The sequence below is a fragment of the Biomphalaria glabrata genome, chromosome 8, assembly GCF_947242115.1.
Source record: "Biomphalaria glabrata chromosome 8, xgBioGlab47.1, whole genome shotgun sequence".
NCBI lineage: Eukaryota > Metazoa > Mollusca > Gastropoda > Planorbidae > Biomphalaria > Biomphalaria glabrata.
The window spans coordinates 38,127,878-38,147,615 of record NC_074718.1 but is presented as its reverse complement, the minus strand read 5'-3'; the positions used below and the strand labels follow the sequence as shown (position 1 = coordinate 38,147,615).

Sequence of the window (19,738 nt, the reverse complement as noted above, 5' to 3'; positions counted from 1 at the left end):
CCGCCCTAAACGCCTCTTGTGTATCTAGAGTTTAAATTGGCAGAAGTAAAACTAAAAACAAGCAAAATGAAAAAAAAAATACTTGAAAAAAATTAACCTAGGAGAAGAACTATACGTTTTAACTATATAGAATTTATTTTCAATTTTTCAATATTAAACAAAATAATTAATGGCTTACAAATTAATAGACTAATTTGTAAATCTTTTAATAGATTCGTGCTTTGTTAGGTACAATACAAATTATGTAAAATTTCAACTTGATCCGATAATGGGTGTGAGAGAAATAACGTGTACAATTAACTAAGAGGAGAGAACCCCAGATATTTAGTCATATCTCTTAATACTGAAGCATTCATTTTCTCTTTTGTAATCAAGCAAAATAATTCATTAACATTAATTCGCCCTAGGCGGGCTGAATTTGGTGGCCCCAAAGAAATAGAAAAAAAAAATGAACAGCAAAAAAATAAAAATAAATAAAATTACACATTTTATTAAAAAACCTAGTGTACGCCAACAATAACATTGAAGACAAGTTTCGTTATTTCTTCTCTAAAAATATTAATACTAGACTGAGGCCCTAGGCGGCTGCCTATTTTGCCTATGCCTAAGCCGGCAATGGGTGACTTTAAGCAACGATTCTCAACTTGGAAAGATTTCTTTCTCGCTTTAGGACTTGGTGTTTCCCTGAACTTGAAGCATTTAGTATTATGAAGTCATAAAAGTAAAACGAATTATTCGAATCTAACAGACCGCCAGAAAACAGATGCGATACTAAAGAATCGCACGGGGGTGACACCCATCATGAGGAGGTGACACACACAAAAAAAAAGGAAAATAAGCAACTAATTTAAAAATGGTATTCTTTTATTTGCTTGCAGAAGCAGCCATTAAACCCTTCATGACAGATATAAGTTATATTGGAAAACTCGGCCCGGTAGCTGAGTGTTAAAGCGCTTGGCTTCCAAACCTTGGAAGTCCTGGGTTAGAATCCTGTTGAAGGCTGGGATTTTTAATTTCGGGATCTTTAGGTCGCTTCTGAGTCCACCCATCTGTAATGGGCACCTGACTTAAGTTGGGGGAAAGTAAAAGCGGTTGGTCGTTGTGCTGGACACATGATACTGCGAACTGATTTCAAACAACTCTGGGTATTTTTTATTAAACAGCAATGTCTATCATAAAGGCAAGTGTAACCGCTAACCAAACAACAAAGAATATAACAAAAGAAACCAAGTCAATATATTTTCCGATTAGTTTGTACTTGTTCCTGTTCACGTTATCTCCCTTTTGATTGAACTCTTGAGCCGGTTCATACGTTGGAGGGGAAGACTCGGTAGAAACTGTAGAGACAACGCTGGCTTGGGTTTTAAATATTTTTTCTGGGTTCTTTGCAATAGTGTCTAACAAAGCTGGGGTTTTCTTGGTCGTATTTTCTGGAGCTACTGCTCGATGCATATGTTTTATCTTTGTGAAAGCAGATTGAAATCCTTTCTTGGCTTTGATATGTTTTTCTTCTTTCTGTAAAGATAACACATTGTAGAATGTATGCATTATTTACCATAGCAATAGCATCGAAGTATTTTTAAACATTTGGGCCTTTTCAAATTAATGATATAATCTAATTAATATTAATTAATAATCAAACACCCACAAATAAATCAATAAATCGATAAAGATATTTTCCAATCAAATAAGGTATAGGTTATGCATTAAATGACCAGACCTCTTCTTTGTGGTAGATATAAACAATGATGATGCTGTCCACTACTGTCAGCACCGAGATAGCCAATAATATAAAGAGGTAAATGGTCACTCTGGGGAGTGTTGATGACCTAGGCAGCATTCCACTGATAATACTCATGAATACAGACAGGGCCAGCAGAACAGTGATGCCTGGACAGAAAATCAAAAAAGAGAAATTTCTAGAAGTATATACTCTTATATAATTCCCCTCCCTTTTTTTGTTACTCTTAATGGACCCCATTCACCAATCATAAACAAACAACATTTTGCCACGTGGTTCTCTATATCTTCTATACAAATTACGCAATCCATAAAGGCTATCACGTGATACGTAATTTTCATTGATTTATCAATATTATCACGTGGCTAAATGTTGTTTGTTTACGATTGATGAATGAGGTCCATTATCAATGTGTGACAATATGAACACCAATAGATCTTGATATCTTGATGTGGTGTAATAAGTAAGAAAGTTGTTTCACTTTCAGACCTTGCGATTCTTGGGGCAGATAAAGTTCGTTTTTTTTCTATGCCTGACGTTTAACAATGTGGTCACGTGGTCAGCACAACGGTTTGCTACTAATGTCAGGTACTAAGAATCTCAAAAGTTCAAAATACTAATGAATCCTGGATTTGAGCATAGGACCCCTCGGTTTGAACGCCAAGCTCTTTAACATTCGACCACCACACCCTAAATCTGGTAAAACAGAACTCTTTATATGTTAAAGCTATTTATTAAACCAAACGCCAAATGACATAAAATAAAACTTTTTGTATGGTTTTGCAATTTAGTAAACCTATAATGATAAATGCTTAAAAATCTTGTAATGTAACCAACTTGCTGACATTATGTTCTACAAGTTTTGACTGGGGCAAGAACTCTACATATTAATCAGAAACAATATTAAGAAAACTTGAATATATATTGTATCTACGTTGTAAAAAAAGGAGAACTATGTAATGCACAAATTGTAAGACAAATTTCCTTACGGATAATAAAGATTATTATTATTATGTTAGAAATGAACGAGTAGTCATTCTCTGGCGCTGCCAGGGTCGAATTTCGCTAAAGAGAAACAAAAGTCATCGTAGTCCCTTTAACAGTTTCCACTGAGGAATTTTCTGGTGATGTGGCAGGTCTGCAGCAGTACCGCCCTCTGACAGGCAACGAAGATGTTCCTAGGAATGTTAAGGGCCTTGAAGGTGTCTGTGAGTTCAGTTGTTATTATCCCCTCGGTTGATATAACAATGGGGTATATTGTTATTTTGGACAATTTCCATAGACGCTTAATCTCCAAGCCTAGGTTCCCATATTTTCTCTGTTTTTCTATCTCAGTTTTTCTTAAATTATGAGACAGTGGTACGGCGATATCGATAATGGTAGCGGTTTTTTCTTTTTTATCGATGAACAGCAGATCCGGGCGATTGAAATCTACCGTTTTGTCGGTCAGAATAGGCCTATCCCAGTACAGCAGATGTTCAGTAGACTCGAGAACCTCTTGCGGAGAGTATTTATAATAAGGGGGAGTGTCCTTACCGATCAATTTGTACGTCAAAGCCAGGTGTTGGTGTATTAACTTTGCAACTTGGTTATGGCGACCTAGGTAGGCTGATTCTGATAGGGCTGGACATCCTGCCATAATGTGTTCAATCGACTCGCCCACATTTTCGGCATTTGTCGACAACATTGAGTTTCAGGATATGCTTCTCGTAATTTTTTGTCCTGATTACTCTGTCCTGTATTGCTGTAACAAAGCCTTCTGTTTCAGGGTAGAGATGACCTGCTTTGAGCCATGTTAAGGAAGCAGCCTTGTCGATGTTGTCCCCATGTAATGAAGCCGGAAATTTTCCGTGGAGTGTTTTTTCTTCCCATTGGCGAATCTCATGCCCTACGTCGTCCAAACCGATATTGACATCAGCATTGTGTAGGTTCAGAGGGGTTGCATCGGAGTCGTATTTCCGTAGGAAGGAAACTAATTTGTTGCTGGAGGCGAGCAGTTTTGATCGTATTTTTAAAACTTGCATCTTACACAATTTGAAGATGTTCTGCAATCCACGACCCCCATCCTTCCTGGGCAGGTATAACCTTATGGTGGAGGACTTGGGGTGTAGGCATCGAAACTTGGTTAGTAATTTTCTAGTGAGTCTGTCAATGTCATGTAGGTCGGTGTCAGTCCATTTGATCACACCGAACGTGTAAAGGAGCACAGGGACGGCCCAGCTGTTAATTGCAGTGATGAGATTACTGCCAGACAGTTTGGTGTTGAGGATTTTATTAACTCTTTGCCTATATTTGCCAAGAAAGTCCTCTTTTAATTTCTTATGGTTTATCTTGGCATTCTGGTTTATTCCAAGATATTTATAAATAGAGGCGGAGTTCAATTCCTCGATGCCTTCAAATTCAATGTTGGTGTTCGTTGCCTTGCCCTTTTTAATGCTTATGATGCCACACTTGTCCAGGCCAAAAGACATACAGATATCGTCACTAAAGCATTTTACCGTTTTGATTAAGGTGTGTAATTTTTGCTCGGTTTCTGCATATAGCTTTAGATCATCCATGTATAATAAGTGGGACACACATTTTGTACATTTAGTGTCAACCCTAAAACCGTTTGTAGAGTCTTGGAGTAATGTAGATAGAGGATTAATCGCTAGGCAGAACCAGAGTGGAGATAGTGAGTCACCCTGGTATATACCTCTTCTTATGTGCACAGAACCTAGTTTATCACGATTTAGGTGCAGGTTTATCTTCCAATTATCCATACAGACTTTCAATAGTTGTTTTATTCTTGGGTTGATTCTATGGATGTCCAGGGTTTTTAATAGCCAATCATGCGGAACTGAATCGAAAGCTTTTTTGTAGTCGATGTAACACATGTGTAAATTTCTCTTTCTTCTATTAGCTTGATGCAATATAATACCATCTATAGTTAGCTGTACTTTACAGCCCATCGACTCTTCAATGCAACCTTGTTGTTCATCCGCTAGTAGCTTATGGGCAGAACAAAATTTATACATTTTACTTTTTAAAAGTGAAGTTAATAGTTTATACACCACTGACAGACAAGTGATAGGGCGATAGTTTGATGGTTGGTTCGGATCCCCTTTTTTGGGGAGAAGAGATGTTCTCCCTTCAGTGAGTTCTAACAGCATTGAAGACGGTTCTGATATTAGCTCGTTAAAACTTGATGTTAGTGGTGCATGTACGGCTGTAAGTTTTTTCAGCCAAAAGTTGTGTATATTGTCCGGTCCAGGAGCAGTCCAGTTGTGGGTTTTCGAAATAGCTGCGGAGACTTCCTCAGCTGTGAAATCCTCATCAGGCATTTCTGGTATTAGGTTGTTTTTAGTTTGGATTTCCTCGATCCAGTCAGCCTGCACATTGTAATGTAGTGGGTCGGACCAAAGCGCCGCCCAGTAGTCGGTAAAGGAGCCGTGTTTAGTGCTATCAATGGTTTGAATTTTGTCAGCACCATTATCAGCTAGTTTACGGAAGAACTGTTTTCTCATGTGCTGAAATAAAGCGTTATGCTCCTTTCTTTTGGTGGTTTCGTTGTAGCGCTTTAACCTAGCTCCCTTTAGTTTAGCTTTCTGTCTCAGAGTATCTTTCAAACATAAGAGTCGTGCGTGGCTATCACAGTCCGTCAATTATTATTATTATTATTATTATCTAAATAAATGAAGATATCAGCTTGGTTTAATTTGTGCTTTGAAAAGATGATTACTGTCTAAACATTCGTATGCTACGTTAATTGTGGTCTGTTTTTTTGACATAAATTTACAAAAAATGAGCTAGTGAATTGATATATGGGAATCAGAGATTTTTTTGTTGACATAAATAAAAAAAATGAACTAGTGAATTAACTAAAGGGAATCAGAGTTATTTTTTTTTTTTACATAAATAAAAAAAAAGTTTGAGTTTGTGAATCGACAAAAAAAAAAGGGAACCAAGATGGTCTGATGGGACAATGTATAACCTACCGTAACCAATTTTCTCCCCCGACTCTACTGGTATGGTAAAGACCAGGATGTTTAAAAAAGACAGAAACACAACAGGCAGCACGATGTTCAACATGAGGAAGTAAGGACGGCGTCGTAGGACCAGGACAAACTGAAAATAAAAATATACACAAAACAATGAGAACTATAATCTTTTTAGATACATTTAATATCAAGATCAATGGGGAAAAAAATGAACATGCATCTCAATTGCTGTTGTTATGGGCCAATCTAATCTGACTTCGACTATGTATCAATTATTACTTAACATTAGCCACAGAACATTACAAGTTGAATATAGTTGATAACAACATTCAGACTTTATTAACCACTGGGAAATCCGTCCTCTTCCTAAAACGTCGTAATATCTAATTACTATTCAACTACTATTCAAAACACAACCTACTTCTAACATAACGCCATGTTGTTCTCCTGTTCACCTAAGTCTACGTCATTAGTCTGTCTCACTACGTCTTACTACGTCACCACTTTTACTGTCGCTAAAACTATACACAATATATTTATCTAACAAAACTAACCTACTCTCTAAACTAGTACATTACACTGTCAAAGAATTTATGTGAGGGTCAGCCAAAAAACCTAGTTTTTAATTTAAAAAAAAATATATCAAGGTGTTGAATTAGAAATAAATAAAAATGACGCACATAAAACAAATTGAAAAGCTTTTAAAATGTCCGCATCCAGAGATATCTACGCCAAAAATATAGTTCCTTATTTTGTGTCCGGTTATTGTGTATTTACTTACGTCTACGGCAGAAAGATTGGCGGCCCCTGCAGAAATATTAGAAACTTTCATAGTGGAATCAATAAGCTCCCACTCTCCGTTGGAATTGAAATAGCTGGTTCCGACTTTGGCGTCAGGATCTGTGTAGAACTGCATCTCGTCTGATGAAAGTGACATGGCTACCAGCTTAAGGTAAAAGAAATTTATAACTTTATATTTGATGTGAAATACATGACTTTCAGAGTTTGTAAAACTAATGTTTATGTATTGTATTGAACTAATGATGTTATGACTTATAAGACGAGACGATTTTTTAAATAATTTTATGAAATCGATGTGAAAGTTCCCAAAAGGGGAATAGACGCTATTGGTTTTGTGTGGTCTGTGTGTCCGTCCGTCTCGTTTAGATCTCGTAAACTAGAAAAGATATTGAAAATCCGACACCATGTTGTTTTTTTTTAGACCTTTCAAAGTTCTGAAACAACGGCTACTTTTTTCTTTACTAAAAGCGAACATTTTAATTTTTAAAATCAAATATGCAAGCATTTTTTTTTCATAAAAATACATCATTTTTACAACAATACAATATTAATAGTAACAAACACGGGAGGCTATTTAGTAAGGGGGACAACGGTTTTAGATTTTTTGTCAACAATTTTTTTTTACTTATGTATTGCTAAGTTAATTAAGTTCAGTCATACTAACTACTACATTAAAAAAAGTTGTAATTTTTTTTTAAAGAGAAAAAAAATCTATTTAATGTGCATTTAAGTGGAACATAATTTATAGGAACAATTAATAAGTAGTTTTTCATATTATCGCGTGAACTGCAGTGCTAGCCTACCTCAACAGAACGCCAAACTAAAGGATTTTTTTTACGAAATGTTTTTTCCCTTGAGGCTTTGAATAAGAGATTGGCCCTTTACAAAACAATTAGATCAATTAAATGTCAGCTAATCATTATATTACGTCAGTTAGACCAGATTCACATCTAACTTCACCTACACTTTCACCTATACCTTGGTCTGCTGAACCTTTGGGGCACCACATAAGATCGGTCAACCTTCTTTCTCCATTCTTTTCAGTCATTTGCCTTTGAATGAATTTCATTCTGATATTCTTTCTGAAAATATGAAGCCTGCCTTTTATCTGCCTGGGTGGACCACTTGGGGGCCGATTTTGAGTTTGTCTTTCTACACAAACTGTCTTTGTAATCTTGTTTTTTTTAAATATAAATTCGATATTTACTTAATGCTAAAACAGTGGAATTTCAAAGAGAGAGCATAGAGAATGATCATATTTCAATCACCTAGACTAAACAAAATATAAAGGCCGTTTATTTCCAGTTGTTGGGAGAGGAGTAATGTTGACTGCTTGGTTTTATGTTGTGCGCTCATGACCGTCATAAAAGTCCCACATTAGAGCTCTGTAGGAGATCTTTGGCTTAATATTAAGATGTTGTATTTGCCTTGCAACCAAGAGTAAATATGTCAAGTTGCCCTTTTAGACTTTGTCGATCGTGTGAACAGGGAGGAGGGAGGGTGTCATGTGACCAGCACCAAGACCAACCGCTTTTTCTTTCCTTAACCAAGTTCAGTTACCCACTGCCAGATCTTATAAATCTCAGTATTCCAGGTGATCAGAACTCGAGTGCCCTCTGTTCTAAACCAGACTCGGCCACCACACCCTTTGAAAGACTTAATGAATAATGGCGTGTGGAGATGGATATGGAATGAAATTAATTGAAATATTTTTACCACAAGAAATGTCAAATAAAGTCTTCCCTCATGCCCATTCAATATTAGTTAAAAAATTTTTATCTAGCGCTACTTTCTTGCTTATAGCATGCTCAGACCGCTTTGGTACAGTCTCATTTGTGGACCAGTGGGGGAGGGGATATCTGGGAGAAAGTTTTTCCTTGCTGCCTTTAAACGCTCAGTAACATAACAGTAAACACAACTCTGCTCGAGTCGGGTGTCGAACCTCGAGCCCCCTTCAAAGGTAGCCAAGCTAAGCCAGGTTCAAGCGTACTTAGCCTCTCGACCACAGACTTAATGACCAATACATCTAGTGAATCTAGAGTCTAATCCATATTATCTACTCATACTAACGATTTTGCAGTTGGTCTATTTGAAGGTATCAGACCTGGTCCATTGCCTCGACCAAATTATTTCATCGATTCAGACAGAGACATGCTCTGCAATCCCACCGGTTCAATACATTACGGTTTTAAGGTGGAAGTGAAGGATTTGTTCTCTCCCTTCTTTGTAGGCTACATACTCTGGAGATTTCCCAAAAGTATTGACAGGAAATTGATTTATTTGTTGCTAGTTCTAAAAAAAACAACTATTACGACACCAACTATTTTAAGTCCTATGCCAACACAATGGTACGCCCCTTTCCCCTCACCCACACGCACGTCCTATGCCAACACAATGGCAAGCCACCTTCACCCAAACACCCAAACGCCATCCCAGTCCTAATTCTCACAAACGTCGCCTTTACAAATACAAGGTCTTTGAACACATACTCTTTAGCTAGACTAATATTTGGAGAGTTAGTAGACCCTGGTCTAGAGAAAGAGAGAGGAGATCCGAAATCAATAATACTCTAACTTCTATTTTTTTCCCTTGTTTCAACATTAAAGATTATAAAATTTGGTTGTAATGAAAAGACATTTTGTTCATTCAAGCTTTTACTAATTACTGATTTGTATGCTGTTGGCTGAAGTATTTTTTTTTATTCCATTGAAAAATTTGTTCCATAAAGCCAATTCGAAATAGCCAATTAAATAAAAGTTACACATACAAATGCGTGTAGGTATGTTTCTGCAGTGCTAAAATGTAGGCAGACTTTATCATGTTCCTTTAGGGGAAAAAAAAAGCTTATCAATATTTCTTTTATTTTGTACACAGGATTCACCAAAAAGGCTGCTATTTAGGCCTATAGGTTTTCCGGTTGTATGAACGTATTATTTGTTTTGATTGTCGCAAATTAATTTCGCATTTATAAGGGTCATAATTATTGCTAGTGTTAAATGGCATAGCCCCCCCCCTCATCAGATAACGAGCCTCGAGGTCTGGTACTTTTTGTCCTTTGGTGCCCACAATAAGAATACCTGGCGTTTTTAGGCAAAGTACGAAGTGCTTCACCATTTCCTACTTTGTCTAGGCATTCTATGAAATGTTTAGGCATTCTATAGAATGACTACATCTACGTAAGGCTAAGTATAAAATGTCTTATTAATAAAGTTATTTCTAATAAAAAATATATCGTATGTTCTCGTATATAACCCGCGGGTGATACAAGTTTAGACGAACGAATGGCAGATGTGCGGGGTTTACAACATTTCAAAATGTATTTTACTCATAAACATAATGCAAACTATGGACATACCGGTGGGCTCTTGATACCTCCTATAGTTCGTTGTGTGGTTGTGAAATTTACATTGAAAAACAAAATGCTGGGCTCCGCATGTTTTATTTCCAATGTTGATATAACGATCTAGTTAATAGTAATAGTTGTTTTGTAAAAAAAAAAAAAATAGAAGAGAGGCCTTGCAAGCATCTATTGAATTGGGCCCCGCAGTTCGTAAGGCCGGCCCTGCTGTCAAGCTGTGCAAAGAATCAACATCGTTCCGACAATCAGATACGCTTAAAGCTGATACTTTCTAAGTAAGTGTTGCTCTTTCAAATAATTCACATTTAATTATCAGGACTGGAACCGGCAGCTCGTTGCCACGTCGCAGATCGTAACGCTGCAAATGGGCAGTGAAGACCAATAATTCATTGCCTAGTCACAGGTTTTACGTCAAGACCTGTGACGTGGCAACGAACTATTGTTCTCCAGCGCCCACATGTTGCGACGTCGCAGGTCAGTGTTGAGGCCTACTATTAACTATTGGTCTCGCTGCAACTTGATCCCACTTGGATATAATTCACAACAAATATAAATCTAGATGTACTGAAACAAAGTAATACATTGACTTTGCGTGATCAAGTCCTTACTTGTATGGCACAGGTCTGTTCATCAAATGGGTAGTCGACCATGTTGAGCTCGCAGGAAGCTGGGAAGAGACTTCCCGGGGCCCAGTTGACTAAACCGCTGGCGAACACAAAGACAGGCCTGAAACATTGAATCAACATCATTGTTTTTGTTTGTTTACTTATTGAGCTACTCAAACATAGTTGCATTAACCTACCATTTGTTTTTACGTGGAAACAAAAGACGCGCCTCATCAGGGTACCAACACAGAAAATTATTGACCTTAGCGCGAGCTAGCTTACGGTATAGCGCTGTTAACATACATTATTTAGGCTCATTGCCCTTATGAGAATATAAGGCACACACATAAAACAGTAAAAAAGGAAAACTAATAAAAAAAATGTCTTGAAACTGTCTTAATTTTTAAACAAATCTAGTATTTCCTCTATCAGACCTTGCGACCTATAGGACAGATGATGTTAAGGTCATCTGTTGTTTTTTTTAGCCAATGACATCCGAACGTGGGGTCCTGAGTTTGACTCTAGGTGAAGACTGGGATTTTAAATTTCGCCACTGAGTCTACCCAACTCTAATGGGACCTGACTTTAATTCGGGAAATTAAAGGGGGCTGGTCGTTGTGCTGGCCACATGACACCCTGCTCGTTAACTGTCCAAAGAGACAACTGACCTTAAAACCATCTGCCCTATAGATTGCAAGGTCTAAAAGGGGAACTTTACAAAGCAATAACAACAAAAAAACAGCACCCCCCCAAAAAAAGAAAAACAAAACAAAAAAAACAAAAAAAAAAAAAGGAAGTGTTTATTTTCAATTTACATTTTTTCTTTGGTAAATAAACTTGAGTGTTGTTGATAATGGTCTGAGGCGAGGTTTTCTTGAAAAAACAACAACAAACAAAAGAAAAACAAACTAATTAGCTATACGCAAATACTCATCTACATTGACCAATTGTTTATTTACGTTTTTCAAACTTACGCTTTATCGTCATCAAACAAGTCTCTGTCTCCAAGTGTATTGCGTAGCACAACTCTTGGTCTCCAGATATCTTCTGGTAGTGGATGGATCAGGAACTGACCACCGTAGTTACCAGGGTTCCAAGCAACCATCTATAAAACAACAACAATCGAAACTTTATCCACGATCTTTGCTTCAATGATGTCACCCGTACTTACCTAAAGAACACGCACCTACCTCGTCAATCCAGGTAAAGAAGACAAAGCCGTTAGAAATGAAACTTTGCGCTATCTCGTCCACTTTGACTATGGCCACTATCTGAAACCCTACAAGAACTTTCAATACATTGTCCTGGTTCTTGATAGGCCTGACCTCTGTGTGGTAGTGGTCACTGCCCAGTTTGTCCCTGAAGATATCCATAGTGTTCTCATAAGTGGCTCCTGACACAAGAGTCCCAATCAAAGTCAAGCTTAAAGCGTAGAATATAAAGCACTTTGAGAAACACATAGCGACGTCTCGATTTCTTCTTTGATTGTTTCTATTTACATATAACAGTTATTAATAACACTTATTTAAAAATATATTTAAGTATTTAGTTCTTTGTTTTAATCGTATTGGTTTACATTAACTGACAACTTTATACAAAGTATATCGAATATGTGGCAAAGATTATAAGATAACTTCATTTATATCTTGATTCAATCACAAAAGCAGTTACATATGTCCAAAAAAGTCCAATCTCAATAGCGAGTGTAAAGGTAGTAGATCACTTGAGTAATAGTCAATGCATTCTATAGCAGTTAAAAATATTAACTATTTCTTTTCTCAATGTTTACAAATCAATGACAGAACAGTATGGAATACAGATGAAAAAAATCTATTTTTTTCCTTTACGTACGAAACGGTATCGCGTTGATGTGCTCACGTAGTCGTGGAGTAGACCTACATCAATACAACATGCATTTCACATCTAGTGATATCCGGCAATTAACACAAAGTAATCGATCAACTGAACATTGTCTAAGAGTAGGCCTGTGCTGTCCACAGCCTGAAACTTTGGGTGGGAGCACCTGGAATGGAATCATTTCTTTGGGATAACTTGATAGCTTGCCATCAAACATCAAGAATCGTTAATCAACCATTAATTTGATTTTCAAGTACTGGGTATAATCGACTCGGGAAATATTTGAACTAGGGAAAACTAGCACACTATTAAATGACTCTCAGATAGGAAATAGAAATGCATTGTTTGAGGTATAAAAGTCGATGAAAATTCTTGTGTTTTTAAATTGATTAAAGGGATAAAAAAAATACAGCGTTTGTAATACTACTACAACTACTACTACTAATACTAATAAATACTCTCCGCAAGAGGTTCTCGAGTCTACTGAACATCTGCTGTACTGGGATAGGCCTATTCTGACCGACAAACGGTAGATTTCAATCGCCCGGATCTGCTGTTCATCGATAAAAAAGAAAAAAACGCTACCATTATCGATATCGCCGTACCACTGTCTCATAATTTAAGAAAAACTGAGATAGAAAAACAAAGAAAATATGGGAACCTAGGCTTGGAGATTAAGCGTCTATGGATATTGTCCAAAATAACAATATACCCCATTGTTATATCAACCGAGGGGATAATAACAACTGACCTCACAGACATCTTCAAGGCCCTTAACATTCCTAGGAACATCTTCGTTGCCTGTCAGAGGGCGGTACTGCTGCAGACCTTCCACATCACCAGAAAATTCCTCAGTGGAAACTGTTAAAGGGACTACGATGAATTTTGTTTCTCTTTAGCGAAACTCGACCCTGGCAGCGCCAGAAAATGACTACCCGTTCATTTCTAACATAATAATAATAATAATGAACTAGTTTCCTTCCTACGCAAATACTACTCCGATGCGACTCCTCTGAACCTACGAAATGTTGATGTTAATGTCAGTTTGGACGACGTAGGGCCTGAGATTCGCCAATGGGAAGAAAAAGACTCCACGGAAAATTCCCGATTTTATTAGATGGGGACAACATTGACAAGGCTGCTTTCTTGGCATGGCTCAAAGCAGGTCATCTCTACCCTGAAACTGAAGGCTTTGTCACAGCAATACAGGACAGAGTAATTAGGACAAAAATTACGAGAAGAATAGCCTAAAACTCAATGTTATTGACAAATGCCGAAAATGTGGAAATGTGGGTGAGTCAATTGAACACATAATGGCGGGATGTTCAGTCCTATCGGAATCCGCCTACCTAGGTCGCCATAACCAAGTTGCAAAGCTAATACACCAACACTTGGCTTTGACACACAATTTGATCGGTAAGGAAACTCCTCCATATTACAAATACTCACCTCAAAAGGTTCTCGAGTCTACGGATCATCTACTGTACTGGGATAGGCCTATTCTGACTGACAAAACGGTAGATTTTAATCGCTCAGATCTGTTCATTGATAAAAAAGAAAAACCGCTCCCATTATTGACATCGTTGTACAACTGACTCATAACTTAAGAAAAATTGAAATGGAAAAGGAAAGAAAATATGGGAACCTAGGCTTGGAGATAAAGCGTTTATGGAAGTTATCCAAAATAACAATATACCCAATTGTTATTTCAACGGAGGGGATAATAACAACTGACCTCATAGATACCTTCAAGGCTCTTAACATTCATAGGAACATTCTCGTTGCCTGTCAGAGGGTGGTACTGCTGCAGACCTGCCACATCACCAGAAAATTCCTCAGTGGAACCTGATAAAGGGACTACAATAAATTGTGTTTCTCTTTAACAAAACTCGACCCTTGCAGCACCAGAGAATGACTACTCGTTCGTTTCTAGCATAATAATAATAATAAAAGTAATTGAAAGTGAGAAAAAAAAAAACATATAAAAACCTAAGCTTAGAGATAAAGAAATTAGGGAAATTATTTAAAATTACAGTATACCCTTGCTTTGTTAGGGCACGATTTGGACTTAGTTATGCAATGACACGACTATTAAAAACAGGACTAGGATTTTAGGAAGAATAACGAAATGTAAATAGAGACAACTTCTGTGCTTTGTTAGGGCACGATTTGGACTTAGTTATGCAATGACACGACTATTAAAAACAGGACTAGGATTTTAGGAAGAATAACGAAATTTAATAGAGACAACTTCTGTGCTTTGTTAGGGCACGATTTGGACTTAGTTATGCAATGACACGACTATTAAAAACAGGACTAGGATTTTAGGAAGAATAACGAAATGTAAATAGAGACAACTTCTGTGCTTTGTTAGGGCACGATTTGGACTTAGTTATGCAATGACACGACTATTAAAAACAGGACTAGGATTTTAGGAAGAATAACGAAATGTAAATAGAGACAACTTCTGTGCTTTGTTAGGGCACGATTTGGACTTAGTTATGCAATGACACGACTATTAAAAACAGGACTAGGATTTTAGGAAGAATAACGAAATGTAAATAGAGACAACTTCTGTGCTTTGTTAGGGCACGATTTGGACTTAGTTATGCAATGACACGACTATTAAAAACAGGACTAGGATTTTAGGAAGAATAACGAAATGTAAATAGAGACAACTTCTGTGCTTTGTTAGGGCACGATTTGGACTTAGTTATGCAATGACACGACTATTAAAAACAGGACTAGGATTTTAGGAAGAATAACGAAATGTAAATAGAGACAACTTCTGTGCTTTGTTAGGGCACGATTTGGACTTAGTTATGCAATGACACGACTATTAAAAACAGGACTAGGATTTTAGGAAGAATAACGAAATGTAAATAGAGACAACTTCTGTGCTTTGTTAGGGCACGATTTGGACTTAGTTATGCAATGACACGACTATTAAAAACAGGACTAGGATTTTAGGAAGAATAACGAAATGTAAATAGAGACAACTTCTGTGCTTTGTTAGGGCACGATTTGGACTTAGTTATGCAATGACACGACTATTAAAAACAGGACTAGGATTTTAGGAAGAATAACGAAATGTAAATAGAGACAACTTCTGTGCTTTGTTAGGGCACGATTTGGACTTAGTTATGCAATGACACGACTATTAAAAACAGGACTAGGATTTTAGGAAGAATAACGAAATGTAAATAGAGACAACTTCTGTGCTTTGTTAGGGCACGATTTGGACTTAGTTATGCAATGACACGACTATTAAAAACAGGACTAGGATTTTAGGAAGAATAACGAAATGTAAATAGAGACAACTTCTGTGCTTTGTTAGGGCACGATTTGGACTTAGTTATGCAATGACACGACTATTAAAAACAGGACTAGGATTTTAGGAAGAATAACGAAATGTAAATAGAGACAACTTCTGTGCTTTGTTAGGGCACGATTTGGACTTAGTTATGCAATGACACGACTATTAAAAACAGGACTAGGATTTTAGGAAGAATAACGAAATGTAAATAGAGACAACTTCTGTGCTTTGTTAGGGCACGATTTGGACTTAGTTATGCAATGACACGACTATTAAAAACAGGACTAGGATTTTAGGAAGAATAACGAAATGTAAATAGAGACAACTTCTGTGCTTTGTTAGGGCACGATTTGGACTTAGTTATGCAATGACACGACTATTAAAAACAGGACTAGGATTTTAGGAAGAATAACGAAATGTAAATAGAGACAACTTCTGTGCTTTGTTAGGGCACGATTTGGACTTAGTTATGCAATGACACGACTATTAAAAACAGGACTAGGATTTTAGGAAGAATAACGAAATGTAAATAGAGACAACTTCTGTGCTTTGTTAGGGCACGATTTGGACTTAGTTATGCAATGACACGACTATTAAAAACAGGACTAGGATTTTAGGAAGAATAACGAAATGTAAATAGAGACAACTTCTGAAGGCCATAGAGAGAGGCCGTTTTATAAACTTATACATTTGTCTTGAAGACATTCAACTATTCCCTTCGTTATTATTAAACTTCTTGTTCGACATTCGCTAGCAGCGTCGAATAACTTAAATAGGAAAGATGCTAGATTTGTATTTTAAAGTTTAACTTCTATTATTTTTGAAGATGTATTAATAATAATAAAAATAAAATAAAAATGATTTAGGATTAATTATTTACGAAAGATATTTTCATTCTCTCTCCCCCACCGCTTCCAAATTAAAGTCCATTTTGTTTTTTTTTTAAAATTACAGAGCTTTGGAGAACGCTCACTGCGGAATACGGCAAAAGGTACGGCTCAAACCTCTTCCAGCCAGCATAATTACCACTATGCAAGCGAAGTGCTTATGAAATAGAAGGTTTTATAGTCATCTTTTGTTAGTTTCAAACTTTAAAGTGGCGACTTATTTCAATCTACAAAATTTAAAGGTAACACATTCAACTTATACCACCACACCAGTCAAGTACTATTTCTTACCCTTGTTTGATAAAATCCTCGAAATAATTAATTACCAATTGTTATTGATACAATTGGTTATTTTTAAAATTGATTCTTGTGTTGCCACGTAAATGGAAATAATTATGCGAAATTTCAGCTTGATTCAAGATTGGGTGTGGGAGAAATAACGTGTACAAACTCTTACCAACCAGCAGCCAGAGTGAGTGGATATAAGCTTTGTAAAAAAGGCTGATTTATTCTTTCACTTTTTCCAGCCCACTTTCATTTGGAAGGTCCATTTCTTCATTCTTCATTAAATTGAAGGATGATTTTTTAAAGTGAGTCATTTGTTACAAGATGACAAAACCAGCTCAGCTTGTGTCTCTGCATGGGAAGTGCTTCTTTTTGCCTGCCAAAATGTTGCATGTTAAAGTACAAAAACAAAAAGTTCGCAAGTATAATAATAATAATAATAATCTTTATTGCCCGTAAGGAAATGTCTTACAATTTGTACATTACACCAAACAAAACATTATAACTATTAAAAAAAAAGAAATGTACATTCCCACCAGACACACTCATAATTTACTTGTGACAAAGTTTATATCAGATTGTTTCTATTTAATGATTTGATTGCCAGGGGAACAAAAGAGTGTTTGTGTCTGTTTGTCTCTGCTATCGGTGTCTTGTATCTCTTTTGTGATGGTAAAATCACAAAATCCTAACCCAAAGGGTGATTCTTTATTTCTAAAATATTTTAGGCTTTTTTTTTATGGATGCTTGTCTTAAACAGCTGCCCAAAGTATAATGTACTTTAGAATTTCTTGTGAAAGGGTGGTGGTCAACCAGTGTTTAGTGTCTTTACAGCTGTGGTATTCAATCTTTTCTACCTGGGTACATATACTTTTTTTTTTCGACTAGCATCTCAAGGTCACCTTCACCTCAAAAAGTCGCAGAGTACAACGGAACTGGTCCTCTGCGGCTTCAATTTATGCATTGTGTTTAGAAGTTTCTAGGAGGCCCAATAGCATCGCGCCAGGGACCGGATGTGACATGCTGTTTGAAGGTCGCACCTCACTGGCCTATAGACTCATTGATTTCGGAGATTCCGATGGTCGATGTGTATGATGAAGTTTTCAAGTAATGAGGAATTCTTGTTTGATGAAAACTTTTTAATGATTAATTCGTTATTGATTATCTGGAGGTCTTAGACTTTTCCAATGAAACTACGTGTCACTTTTCAAAGTTATTTCTAACCCGATAATTTAGAAATATTATTATTATTTAAATTAAGCCAACCCATTTTTCAACACAAAATCTACATCATTGCTTCGACCAGCTAAGTAGTGAACGTATAGTAATATTCAGCATAATAAAACAAACAAACATAAAAATAACAAGAGTACAGTTATATAAATGTCACCAAATAGTTATTTTCCTAGCAGTTAAACATTCAACAACATAATAACGCGTTAAGCTCTACAGTACTTGAAGAAAAACACAAAACACACGCACCAAATTTATTTTTATTTTTAAATTCACCGAAAGTTTCTATCCATTTTATAAAATCTAAAATGAAATAAAAGAATTATTAACTATATTTTTTTATAAAGCAACAAATAGTAAACACATGCAGTCCGTTTGTTTGGTAAAATGTTTGTACATGTTATTTCTCCCACACCCATTTACGCATCAAGCTGAAACATTAAACAATTATTTATTGTACCTAACAAAACGAATCAATTTAAAAATTACCCAATTAGTCGAGTAATTATCGGTAATTAATTATTTTGTTTGATATTGAGTAAGGGAAATAAATTCTTCATTTTTAGAGATAAAGCTGTACGTGCAGGGTTCTTCCCCTTCATTAAGCTTTGTTTTATTTTTATTTAAACAAAAAGGATTTTTTTATATTTTGTTTGCTTACTTTTTACACTTACGACTATGAATACGTCACTCACATCTATACTATAAAGTAGAATGTGAGGTGTATGTATGTATGTTACTTGTAGACATTAAAACCGCTTGACCAATCTTGATAAAACTTGGCAGGAATGTTTCTTTGGTACCAACTTAGACCCTAGTGTATGTATTGTAGCCCTAAAACAAACTTAAGACCCTAAAAAAAATGTGTCCGACTCTATTAAAGCTATAGTATTTTATGGATCTAGGTCATGTCTACAATGTTGACATGAGAAAAGATCGAAAGGATTTAGACCTGGATCTAATTTTAAGAAATACGCTTTGCGCAGATAGTTTTTTACTTTGACACATGAAAATACAAAAGAAGATCCTTTGATTTCATTATATAATAAAATTAACCTTCAATTTTGTGTTTCAAAAGCATTTTTTACATTAATTAGCTACTTATATATGTAACTCCAGATTTCCTGACGAACATTCTTTCATTAGACAATACCGTAATGAATCGCGTACTAAAAATTAATTCGTTTAATTGTTTACTTTATAATCCCATCCCTAGATCTAAAACTCTAATTCAACTCTTAGATGATAAAACTTCTCTTCGCACAGATAGTTTTATACTTTAACACATTAACATACTAATTATAGTCCATTCATTTCATATTTTGATCAAATAAGCATTCAAATTTGGTTTTCTAAAGCATTTTTAAGAGACCACATTCGTTTACGAAAGTTGCGAAGCCGAGTTGAGATAGGCCTAGATCTATATTCATTCATGAATCGCGTACTAAAAATTATTTCGTTTAATTGTTCACTTTATAATCCCATTCATTTAACAAAGCTATCGCCATTTTCGTTTTTAATAGATATGAATGTAACGGCTTCGGGTAAACCCATTTTCGCAAACCTAATTTTATTTTCGTAGCGAAAGAGAAAAAACTTGAAAGGATCATTAGCTAAGTTTAACATACATCTAAATCCAATCCACTAGATTAGTAAACACAAACTTAGACCCGCA

At 36.1% G+C, this 19,738-nt stretch overlaps 1 protein-coding gene across 1 annotated transcript; it reads right to left on the bottom strand.

Moving 5' to 3' along the window:
• Window positions 1–222: 222 nt before the first annotated feature.
• On the bottom strand, window positions 223–12,211 carry LOC106078124 (neuronal acetylcholine receptor subunit beta-3-like). Its single transcript, XM_056037194.1, has 7 exons — window positions 11,676–12,211; window positions 11,460–11,590; window positions 10,489–10,606; window positions 6,503–6,667; window positions 5,719–5,848; window positions 1,721–1,890; window positions 223–1,515 (listed from the first exon to the last, which is right to left on the bottom strand). The coding sequence occupies exons 1-7, from the start codon at window positions 11,943–11,945 to the stop codon at window positions 1,156–1,158; spliced, it is 1,344 nt and encodes a 447-aa protein (XP_055893169.1). The 5' UTR covers window positions 11,946–12,211; the 3' UTR covers window positions 223–1,155.
• Between the last annotated feature and the right edge of the window lie 7,527 nt (window positions 12,212–19,738).

Bases quoted from the DNA above. Each gene is read 5' to 3' on its own strand.
- LOC106078124 (XM_056037194.1), bottom strand. From the start codon at position 11,945: ATGTGTTTCTCAAAGTGCTTTATATTCTACGCTTTAAGCTTGACTTTG. The intron at 6,668-10,488 runs GTAAGGACTTGA...TTTTACCTTAAG, and splicing joins AACAGACCTGTGCCATACAA to CTGGTAGCCATGTCACTTTC. The intron at 1,516-1,720 runs GTCTGGTCATTT...TTATCTTTACAG, and splicing joins ATATCTACCACAAAGAAGAG to AAAGAAGAAAAACATATCAA.